The sequence below is a fragment of the Cherax quadricarinatus genome, chromosome 57 (assembly GCF_038502225.1).
Source record: "Cherax quadricarinatus isolate ZL_2023a chromosome 57, ASM3850222v1, whole genome shotgun sequence".
Lineage (NCBI taxonomy): Eukaryota > Metazoa > Arthropoda > Malacostraca > Decapoda > Parastacidae > Cherax > Cherax quadricarinatus.
In genome coordinates, this window is record NC_091348.1 from 10045966 (window position 1) to 10058646 (window position 12681).

At 40.6% G+C, this 12681-nt stretch overlaps 1 protein-coding gene across 5 annotated transcripts in view; it reads left to right on the forward strand.

Moving 5' to 3' along the window:
• The window catches only part of Tmem63 (transmembrane protein 63), a 249443-nt gene that overhangs the window by 88056 nt on the left and 148706 nt on the right, over nt 1-12681 (forward strand). For all 5 annotated transcript variants that reach the window (XR_011393591.1, XM_070097342.1, XM_070097339.1 and 2 more), the window contains 2 exons: nt 378-458; nt 11326-11452. Coding sequence is in view for 4 of the 5 variants with exons in the window: in XM_070097342.1 (XP_069953443.1) it covers nt 378-458; nt 11326-11452 (208 nt within the window). In the remaining variant the exon portion in view is untranslated. The remainder of the gene's footprint in view (nt 1-377; nt 459-11325; nt 11453-12681) is intronic.

A 12681-nucleotide genomic window follows, 5' to 3' on the forward strand; every position in this document is an offset into this window, starting at 1 on the left:
AAATTCTGTGGCTCTTATTCAGCCAAAAAAAAAAAAATGAATGAGCAGGTTGAAGACTTCTCTTACCTTTTGATTGTGTAGGTGACGAAGATCAGTGGGGTGTAACAGGATACATAAGATAGGACTTGGTAGATTAGGTTATTGGACAAAGGGGATTATCATTCAGTGTAGTATACCTGTATCCAGATTTTTAGTATGAAGACCATTTATGCATGGCATTGGAGGTTTTTAATAAGAAAATTTTTGCTGTATTGCATTACGTATTTGAAAATATGTATTAAAAATTAGTGTGCATAAAACTAATCTTCCCTATTTTATTACATAATTTTTTTACTAGTTCAATTGAGATGTTATTTTTTTTTTTTTTATATTTGCAGAGAGGCTTATCCTGAAATTGATGTACAAGATGTTCAGTTTGCATACAACATTAGATCCCTCATCGCTTATGATAAAGAGAGGTATGTGCCAGAAGTATTAAACTTATTTTAATCTCCTTTCTAGTTTGCAAATGAGAGATTTGTGTCTTATTGTTAGGTTAGTGTAGGAGGGAAGAGAAATAAGTAATGTAGCAATCATGTGAAATTTGTAGTAAAGTATATAAGTTAGTATATGAGAAGTTTTGTTCTTTAAAAAATATGAAAAAAAGGTGAACATTTTGGAAAAGAAATTTAAAAGTTATTAAAGGGCACAGAAGAAAATCAAATAAAAGAATGGGTGAGATGCAGTACTGTCAAAAAATATAAAAAATAAAAGTAAGATTTAGAAAGAAATAATGTGAGAAGATCAAGGAAACAAATGATTCTGTAGGACTGAAGGTGACGAGCTTTTTAATGTTGAATAATGGCTGCAAGTTGACAAATGGTAGTAGGAAAATATTTATTGCAATGAACCTTTAATTCATGTGTTTCACCTGTTTGATGAAATACATAAATAAAAGGTTCTTCACTATAAACTTTTACTACCAAGGTGGTGAGCTGTTGTGTAGGGAAGTGAAGGTATTAGAGAGGCGGAGAAAATACTTTAAGAAATTATGGAATGCATTTGATAAAATAGAGGTAGAAGTTTTGTGCTTGAGATTGAGTGGGGACAATTTGGGTAGGTAATAGGTTGCTAGACAGCAACCATTCAGGGAGGTATTACTGTCCTACCAAAAGAGTGTGAAAAGGAAGCCTGTATTTGTTTTACATGATGGTAGGATTGCTGGTGTGTTTTTTCTGTCTCATAAACATGCAAGATTTCAGGTACATCTTGCAACTTCTACTTACACTTAGGTCACACTACACATGCATGTACACGTATATTGTATACACACTCATCTGAGTTTTCTTTGATTTTATCTTAATAGTTCTGGTTCTTATTGCTTTTCCTTTCATATCCATGGGAAAGCGGAATAGAATCTTTCCTCTGTAAGCCATGCGTGTTGTAAAAGTCAACTAAAATGCCGGGAACAATGGGCTAGTAACCCCTTTTCCCGTATAGCCTACTAAAAAGGAAAAGAAAACCTTCAGCATGGGATGTCTGAATGTGTGTGGATGTTGTGCGAATGATAAGAGAGAGATGATTGTGGATTATGAATGAGAAGAAGCTGGATGTCCTGGCTTTAAGTGAAACAAAGCTGAAGGGGGTGGGAGAGTTTCAGTGGAGAGAAATAAATGGGATTAGGTCAGGGGTTTCAAATGCAGTTAGAGCTAAAGAAGGAGTAGCAATAATGTTGAAGAATAAGCTATGGCAGGAAAAGAAGAAATATAAATGTATAAATTCAAGGATTATGTAGTGTAAAACAAGGATTAGATGTGAAATGTGGGTTATAGTAAGCATTTATGCATCTGGAGAAGAGAGAAGTGTAGAGGAGAGAGAGATATTTTGGGAAACATTGAGTGAGTATGTGGGGAGTTTTGAACCAAGTGAGAGAATACTTGTGGTTGGGGATCTAAATGCTAAAGTGGGTAAAAATGTTATGGAGGGAGTAGTAGGTAAATTTGGGGTGCCAGGGGTAAATGAAAATGGGGAGCCTTTGAGCTATGTGTAGAAAGCAGTTTGGTAATAAGTAATATATATTTTATGAAAAAGAGGATAAATAAGTATAAGCCTCTGCCTCGTGCCCCACCCCATTCCCCAGATCCTACACCACCCGTCCAACAATCCCACCCCCGGCCCCCCTCCTCGCACTCTCGCCTTCTTTCCACAGACCCCTATCTCCCAGCTTGCCAACCCACTGCACAGCCCCCCCCCTCCTATTGTCCCTACCCTCTACCCAAGGATACCCACTGCCTAGCCCACCCCACCTACCAGCCTACCCCACCTACCAGCCCACCCCACCGACCAGCCCACCCCACCTACCAGTCCACCCCACCTACCAGCCCACCCCACCACCAGCCACACATAATAAATACACCATCCACCACATACACCTGTTTAAAAGTAATCATGGCCAGGAATAAAGGTTGTTGTATATGTGGAAAAAATCTTGGGGAGAAACATGAGGGGCATTGATTGTGAAATATGCAGTAAAACATCACATATATCATGTGCAAAGCTTCGTGCAACCATGACAAATGACCAAAAAGAAGAAAGTCGTTTCTGGATTTGCCCCAGTGAAAGGGACAGCTGGTTAAGCATAAGAAAGGTACTGAAAAGTGAAAACCTAGAAAGCGTTAGGAAGTTTCTAAGGAGCTTGCCAGAGTTATACAAAGAGTGGAAAACAGGGGAAGTGGAACAAGAAAAGGAGGAAAGTGCAAATAGAGGTGAAAACCAAGGAGTGAAAGTAAGAGTAAGATTAGAAAACGTCATACAGAGCAACTCGGAAAAGAAGGAAACTGGGATACATAACATAGCGGAAAGGGGAAGGGGGATGAGAAAGCTAGAGCAGAAACAAACGAAAACGAGCAAAGGGAAGAAATTAGCTTAGAAGAAAGTGAACAAGAGAACTCAGATCAGGTGGCAGAACTTAGGAACGACACAGAATCAATAAATATAGGTAGTCAGAACATCATCTAGGTAGTAGGTTGGTAGACAGCAACCACCCAGGGAGGTACTACCGTCCTGCCAAGTGAGTGTAAAACGAAAGCCTGTAATTGTTTTACATGATGGTAGGATTGCTGGTGTCCTTTTTTTCTGTCTCATGAACATGCAAGATTTCAGGTATGTCTTGCTACTTCTACTTACACTTAGGTCACACTACACATACATGTACAAGCACATATATACACACCCCTCTGGGTTTTCTTCTATTTTCTTTCTAGTTCTTATTCTTGTTTATTTCCTCTTATCTCCATGGGGAAGTGGAACAGAATTCTTCCTCCATAAGCCATGCGTGTTGTAGGAGGCGACTAAAATGCCGGGAGCAAGGGGCTAGTAACCTCTTCTCCTGTATATATTACTAAATGTAAAAGGAGAAACTTTCGTTTTTCCTTTTGGGCCACCCCGCCTCGGTGGGATACGGCCGGTGTGTTGAAAGAAAGAAAGAAGTCAGAACATCTGCAGTTACTATGCTAAAGGTATGTGCCTGTATGGCAGAGATTGTTGGAATAAACGCACCAGAAAATGTGTGAACATGTTGAGGAAGGGAAAGTGTCGTTTCAACAAAGAGTGCAGGTACTTCCATCCAGTAATGTGTATAGCTTCAATGCAGTCCAGAGAATGTTATGACCTGAGCTGCCCAGACCATCATGTAAAAGGAACGCAGTGCTACAGAGTTAGCAGAGAAAGGGAAATTGAACAGCATTCTTTTTTTAGACAAAAAGAGAAAAGATCAAAACAAAGGAAGAGACAAACAAGGGGAATGGTACAGAGAGGAGAGGTGGGCAGTAAACTGGAGCGTACCAAACCAGGCATCAGCCCCTCAAGGCCGAATAAGCAATCAGACGCGAAGCCAGTACTGGAGAAACCAGGGGCGTGTACACCAGGGGACATACCAGGTAGTACACCACCAGTGGTACTAATGAAACACAAAGCGAGACAAAACATCCCACTTGGTAATTCCTGCTTCATATTTCCAAATATACAGGGTTTGAGATCAAATAAAAATGACAAAGTTAGTTGTTATTGGGCTCCTAACAGAAGCGAATGCCATATTTGGAGCATTTACAGAAACACATACAAGGGAAGTTTTGGACGGAGAGATAAAGATAGAAAACTACAACATGTATAGATGTGATAGAATAAATAGGTCACAGGGAGGAGTAGGAATCTATGTAAAGGATACTTTCTGTTGCACAGAAATGCTTCTACGAATGATATAGTAGAAATTCTAGGCATTAAAATTGAAAATAGGAATTCGGTAATTATCCTAGTATACAAACCACCATCGGCAACTGCTGCGGAATTCACAGATCAGTTAAGTAAGGTAGATAGCTATCTGCATAGGCTAGAAAATCCTACACCATATATTTTACTCCTTGGAGATTTTAATCTCCCTCATGTAAAATGGAAGATGGCACAATGTAATGTTATACCAGAAATATCTCCGGGAAGCACCCTGGCTCAACAGGTACATGCCAGGGAAATACATGTAATGAGGTTTTGTGAAAAGTACTCTTTAAACCAACAGGTAATTGATCCCACTAGAAATGAAAATACCCTGGATTTGATATTCACAAACAACGAGGAACTGATCAGAGACATAAGTTTCCAAAACTATTTACTCTGTTCATAACATCATAGAGGTTCAAACTAGTATTAACTCAGGTAGGAAACTGCATCGCTAAAGTTAGAGACGGGATGTTCAGTAAGTTTAATTTTAACAACCATAGAATTAACTGGGAAAAAGTAAACCAAGAGCTATCAGACATACCCTGGGAATCAGACATGAGCACCCTAAATCCCCACCAGTGCCTAGAGAAGCTGAATACAGAAGCATACAAAGTATGTATGAAACATGTACCATTGAGGAAACCCAGAGGCAGATAAGATATAGAGAGAGAGCGTAGGAGATGGTACAGAAGAAGAAAACGGGTTACTGAACTGCTTAAAAACACAAATATGCTACAACAAAGGAAAGATAGTCTTAGCAGAGAGATCACTGAATTAGAGCAAAAACTTAGGATGTCATACCTCACAGAAGAAGTACAAAGGGAACAAAAGGCCATACAGGATATTGCAAGAAACCCCAAATATTTCTATTCCTACGTAAAATCCGAGCTAAGAACTACCTGTAGAATTGGACCACTACTGAGAGGAGACTTGTATACTGATGACAAACAGGAAATGAGTGAAATCCTTAAAGAACAGTATGAGTCGGTGTTTAGCAGCCCACTAAATGACAGCAAGGTAGAAAATGCAGAACTATTTTTCACTCCAGAAGAAGGCTGCACAGACCAACTAACTGACATTAGTACAAATCCCATAGATTTTGAAAAAGAAATGGAAAACATGCCCACTCACTCAGCACCTGGACCAGATTCATGGAATGCTCTATTTATAAAGAAGTGCAAAGTACCATTAGCACGAGCCCTCAGTATTCTTTGGAGAAAGAGCTTAGATCTAGGTGAAATATTGGAGGCCTTAAAGAGTGCAGACATAGCTCCTGTACATAAGGGATGTAGTAGAGCACTAGCTAAAAATTATAGACCAGTAGCCCTAACCTCTCACATCATAAAAATCTTCGAAAGAGTGATGAGACTGCAGGTTACAAATTTCATGGACCAGCACAACTAACATAACCCGAACCAGCATGGTTTTAGAGCAGGACGATCATGTCTGTCACAGCTGCTGAACCATTATGACAGAATTACCGAGGCACTGGAAGACGACCAAAACGCAGATGTGATTTACACAGATTTTGCAAAGGCGTTTGACAAATGCGATCATGGGGTGATAGCGCACAAAATAAAGGCCATGAGCATTACGGGGAAGGTAATGTCTACCTGTGTGTCTGTCTTTATGTCTACCTGTGTGTCTTTGTCTACCTGTGTGTCTGTCTATATCTACCAGTGTGTTTGTCTTTCTGTCTACCTGTGTGTGTCTTTGTCTACCTGTGTGTCTGTCTTTCTGTCTACCTGTGTGTCTGTATTTGTCTACCTGTGTGTCTGTCTTTCTATCTGCTTGTGTGTCTCAGAGCCACTCATTAGGAGTGTACTTGGTCTTGAAGATGCCATATTAATAATGATGATAACAATAATAATCACTGAGGCACATTAAATGTGTATAAAATGTTAATATAGACATTTTGCTTAATCCATCTATGATTTTTTTTTAAATTATACAATAAACATGCTACATAACATATAAAAATATAAATTAACAAATATGAGATGTTTTTCTGGTCGGTTTGACAGAGTGAACAGAAACCATTCGTGTCCAGGCTGGCAACAACAACAACGTTTGTTTACATAACTCGTGAACATTCTACACTCTCATTTATTCATTTAATCTTGTTCATTCACCTCTCACTACATTACGACTACAGATATTTTAAGGTAAGTAATGAGTGGACACGATTATTATATAGCTTAATAATAATAATATTAATATTAATACATATGTATTATTGTAATAATAATAATAATGATTATTAATATTATTATTAATTTAGGGCACTGGAGCACAGATCCACTGTATAGCACTGTCTGGATTTTTTGGGTTATCCTAGGTAATTTATACTATGTATGATAACTTCACTTACATGTACCTATGAGAGAGAGAGAGAGAGAAGAGAGAGAGAGAGGGAAGAGAGAGAGAGAGAAGAGAGAGAGAGAAAGAGAGAGAGAAGAGAGAGAGAGAGAGAGAGAGAGAGAGAAGAGAGAGCGAGAGAAGAGAGAGAGAGAAAGAGAGAGAGAGAGAGAGACCTATTCTCAGAACAAACCAGCAGGATCTCTGAATTAGTGAACAAACTCACACGTCACCCACTTAGCTACTCCTATCCCAGCCCCGCAGGTGGTATTGTGCCTTACACAAGACCACAGACCTACATCCCTGCAGCTGCCTCAGTACCCTACCTCTCTCAAGGGCAGGCACCTTACATTCCCTACACACCCACCACCTCAAGCTGACCACTTCATCATGAGGAGCCAGTCTATCAGCATCCTGTCGGCCAACATTAGAGGTTTCATTACTAATGTTGGAGAGCTCACACATAGTTTTGTGAACACTCGACGTCCCGACATGATAGCTGTTGTTGAAACATTTTTGGATGACAGGACTCCAGAAAATTTTGCAAGAATTGCTGGCTACACCTCATGGATGAGAAGAGACAGGCAAGGGCAAGGAGGAGGTGTTGCTGTGTGCTTCTCTAAAAGTGTTCATGCCCAGCACATTGATGTTGCCACCCCTACACATCTTGAAATGATGTTCTTCAAGCTCTGTACGTATAAACACTAGTACCTCTGTACTAGCATGTGCAATGTACAGACCTCAGTGGCAACATGCAGACCCCATCAACTTCCTAATGGAAAATATTGACTCCCTTCTGCTACAACACAACTGTCAACATATTATAATTGTTGGTGACCTCAACCAGCACCTTATACAGAGGGACTTTGATGACCTTCTTGCAGTGTTTGACATGAGAAACTTTGTTGATTTCCCTATTCATATCTCTGGCTCCTCCCTTGACCCAGTAGTGAGTGATCTGGCAGAAGGCATAGTCACTTGTCAACCCCTCGGCTACGTTGGATCGTCTGACCACAAGGCTGTTTTTACGACACTTAAGATCCCAACAGAACGAGGTGAGGAGTCCACACGCACAACCTGGCTATGGGAAAGTGGTAATTGGCCAGCCCTTCGCTCTGAGCTCGCCACCACCGATTGGAATGCTCTTCTCCAAGGGGATGTTGACAACCAAGTGAAAGCCTTCACTGGACACATCCTTAATCTACAACAAGAACACATTCCTCACCGGCAATATGTGACAAAGCCTACAGATCAGCCTTGGTTTGGCTTTCGTTGTAGAGAGGCTGCTACTGCTAAGTACAAAGCATGGCGAAGGTATAAGAGACATCCTACCACCTATAACAGGAACTTGCACATGCAAGCCTGTAGGCATATGGGTGACGTTCAAAAGTGGGCCATTGCTAAATGGGAGGTGGACACTAAAAGAAAGCTAGCATCAGGTAGGGTAGGCTCCAGAACCTGGTGGTCCCTGGTCAAGGACAGACAAGGTTATCTGCCTGATGAGCTCATTCCACCTCTAAATCGACAGGATGGGACCACCTCTACTAGTAGTCAAGAGAAGGCGGACCTCTTTGCTGAACACTTTGCTACCAAAATGCAAGTTCCTGATCCAGCAAGGGACCCTCCTTGGCTAGCTGCAAGAACTGTGTCAAAACTGTCAGTGGTGACAATAAGGCAGGAGGAGGTGCATTTCCTTTTTAAATCGCTTGACCAAGAAAAGGCTGTGGACCCAGACAAGTTGAGCCCAAGATTGTTGAGAAGATGTGCAGACCAGCTAGCAGCACCTCTAACTCGCATCTTTCAGCACTGCCTAGTACAGTGTAAATGGCCCTCTCTATGGAAAGAGGCAAATGTAGTCCCTGATCACAAAAAAAAAGAGCAGAGCAGAAATCAGCAACTACAGACCAGTGTCACTTCTGTCAATCATTGGTAAGATCCTTGAGACAATAATCTCAAGATAAATGACAGAGTTTTTTGACTACCACTCACTACTTTGTGATCGCCAATATGGCTTCAGGAAAGGTTACTCTGCTGCTGATCTGTTGTTAAACCTCTCCACTAAGTGGCACCAGTCACTGGATGAATCCAAAGTCAGCTGTGTGGTAGCACTGGCGCTTTCGACTGGGTGTGGCACCAGGGCCTCTTAGCAAAACTTCAAGCACTGGGAATTGCAGGCTCTACACTATGTCTCCTCAGTGATTACCTTTATGGTAGATTTCTAAGTGTAGTTCTCAATGGAACGGAATCAGCAAGACATCCTATTGGGGCAAGTCTTCCACAAGGTAGCGTGCTGGGTCCATTGTTATGGAATGTCTACTTCAACGACCTTCTTCATCTCATCCCAGAATCACATGCATATGCAGACGACTGTACACTGACATTCACTTATCCAAGAGAAGAAATGCCAGCTGCTCTAAGCTACATCAATCACCAGCTGAGAGCTATATCAGCTTGGGGAAATAGATGGCAAGTAACATTTGCACCTGAGAAAACGCAAATGATGATCGTCTCTAGGCACCATGATGGCAATGCTGGTGCAGTAGTAAGGATGAATGGGAGGGTGTTGGCACCTGGAGAAGAAGTTGATATCCTTGGGGTGAAATTTGACTCCAAACTAACCATGAAGAACCATGTTGTGTATCTTGCAAACAAGGCAGCCAGGAAGCTTACAGCACTTCGCCGTATCTCGCATCTGCTTGACAGTAGGGGTTGCAAGATCCAAGGCGCAAGTACGCTCACACCTTGAGTATGCTCCACTTTCTTGGTTTGCCTGCCCCCCCTCTCATCTGCGACTGCTTGACAGAGTAGAGAACAGAGCAAGACATCTCATCTCTCGCCTGGACCCATCCTGGATAGATCTGTCATTTCAGCAGAGCCTTCAACACAGGAGGGATGTGGGTGGCCTTACTGTTATGTACAAGGCCAATATTGTCAAAATACCACACTTGGATCCACTTCGAGGACAGCGTGAAACAAGCTTTTATGCCACAAGACGGGCAGAAAGCAGCAACTTCACTCTGGCTGTACCCTTCTCCAGAACATCACTCCATCTGAGATCATACATACCCAGGATGACTCGAGTATGGAACACATTCGTACAGCATAACGATGTCAACAAGATAAAGTCAGTTGATCAAATGAAAATGCTGGCCCACAGATGGCTCCAACTTCATCCTGTTCCCTACTTGTATGTCTCATAACAATAAAAATGCTTTCAAATGAGCTGATGTAGGTAACAGCTCTTAGCTTGCCAATAAAGTTAGGAATCCTTAACCTGTAAATAGCTTGTCATTAAAGCTAGGGATCCTTAACCTTATCAAACCTTGTGTAAAAAAAAAAAAAGAGATAGATAGAGAGAGATAGATAGAGAGAGATAGAGATATATATAGAGATAGATAGAGAGAGAGAGAGATAGATATACAGAGAGAGAGAGATACAGAGAGAGAGAGATACAGAGAGAGAGAGATACAGAGAGAGAGAGATACAGAGAGAGAGATAGAGAGAGAGAGATACAGAGAGAGAGAGAGATACAGAGAGAGAGAGAGATACAGAGAGAGAGAGATACAGAGAGAGAGCCACATTCGGTCAGCCAGCCAGCCGGATACGTATTACACATGTTCCAGAGTTGTTACTCTTAGGGTATAGGTTATACTACATTCTGGCAGGATGACACTACCAGTGGTATTCTCCCATTCCACTGTGTCGACAATACATAAACATAACAGTAACATATGATATTGTATACGATGTAATATTTACAATACAGATCACTACCATGTATACATTATATACAGTACATAAATAATTAAAATATAACAATAGAAGTTGATAAATTAGACACATGTGCAACTCTTGGGTATCTTTATTGAGGAAACGTTTTGCCACACAGTGGTTTCATCAGTCCATACGTAGGAGAAACTTGAAGAACAGGAGGAGAATGAGGTAATCAGTCCCTCAACCTTGAGTCGATGTGTTCAGTCCATCAATCTTGAGTAGAATTGATGGACTGAACACATCGACTCAGGGTTGAGGGACTGATTACCTCATTCTCCTCCTGTTCTTCAAGTTTCTCCTACGTATGGACTGATGAAACCACTGTGTGGCGAAACGTTTCCTCAATAAAGATACCCAAGAGTTGCACATGTGTCTAATTTATCAACATGTCGGTTCTCTGAACCATCCATCTACAAACAATAGAAGTAAATTATGGTAAAAAGAATGAAATAATGATTGTACATTACATTACAGTATTATGTAGGTAGTTTATATAGGAAAGGTTTGACATTATGCCCTACCCAATATGTCGGCAATTTTCAAAGGTTCGACTTACGTCCATTTTGACTTACGTCCGGTTGGTCGGAACCAAGCTTGGTCGTAAGTTGGATGGTAGGTGTATATACACACCCATCTGGGTTTTCTTCTATTTTCTTTCTAGTTCTTGTTCTTGTTTATTTCCTCTTACCTCCATTGGGAAGTGGAGCAGAATTCTTCCTCTGTAAGCCATGTGTGTTGTAAGAGGTGACTAAAATGCCAGGAGCAAGGGGCTAGTAACCCCTTCTCCTGTATATATTACTAAATGTAAAAGGAGAAACTTTTGTTTTTCCTTTTGGGCCACCCCGCCTTGGTGGAATATGACCGGTGTGTTAAAGGAAAGATATATATAGATAGATGTATGTGTGTATTAAAAAAATATTTATTTAAATAATTTTTTTTTAGGGAGGTTGCCCATAATGCAAGGATATACTGTGAAGCTTATCTGAAGGAGACAAATAGACGGCTTGACATGAGACCATATAGAGGAGGAGTTATCTGTGGCTGCTGTGACATATTTGGTTGTCCAACAGTAAGTTTCAGAGTTAAGATTTGATAATTTTGTGAGTCATTGGAGTTAAAAAAAAATAAGTGGATTTTTTTTTTTTTTTGTAATATCATTGTAAATAATTGGTTTATGCATAGATATATTAAACAAGAGAGAAGAATTCATGGGAACAAAAAACTGCCAAATTCAATGCTTAGAAAATTTTATGTAGTAAAAAAAATTAAAGGAGATAATCAGTGGATGAGTTTCGGAGGGTGTGTAAAGGTAGAGAGTTGAAAGTGAACATAGATAAGAGTAAGGTGATGAGGGTATCAAATGATTTAGATAAAGAAAAATTGGATATCACATTGGAGAGAGGGAGTATGGAAGAAGTGAATGTTTTCAGATACATTTGGGAGTTGACGTGTTAGCAGATGGGTTTATGAAGATGAGGTTAACCATAGAATTGATGAAGAAAAAAGGTGAGTGGTTCGTTGAGGTATATGTGGAGACAAAAAACATTATCTATGGAGGCAAAGAAGGGAATGTATGAAAGTTTAGTGGTACCAACTCTCTTATATGATGTGAAGCTTGGGTTGTAAATGCTGCAGTGAGGAGATGGTTGGAAGCAGTAGAGATGTCCTGTCTAAGGGCAGTGTGTGGTGTAAATATTATGCAGAAAATTCGGAGTGTGGAAATTGGGAGAAGGTGTGGAGTTAATAAAAGTGTTAGTCAAAGGGCTGAAGAGGGGTTGTTGAGGTGATTTGGTTATTTAGAGAGAATGGATCAAAGTAGAATGACATGGAGAGCGTATAAATCTGTAGGGGAAGGAAGGAGGGGTAGGGGTCGTCCTCGAAAAGGTTGGAGGGAAGGGGTAAAGGAGGTTTTGTGGGTGAGAGGCTTGGACTTCCAGCAAGCATGCATGAGTGTGTTAGATAGGAGTGAATGGAGATGAATAGTTTTCAGGACCTGACGAGCTGTTGGAATGTGAGCAGGGTAATATTTAGTGAAGGGAAATGAGAAGTACAATGCCTGCACTTTAAAGGAGGGGTTTGGGATATAGGCAGTTTGGAGGGATATGTTATTTATCTTTATACATGCTTCTAAACTGTTGTATCTGAGCACCTCTGCAAAAACAGTGATTATGTATGAGTAAGGTGAAAGTGTTGAATGATGATGAAAATATTTTCTTTTTGGGGATTTTCTTTTTTTTGGGTCACCCTGTCTTGGTGGGAGATGGCCGACTTGTTAAAAAAAAAATCAGTAATTTGAGA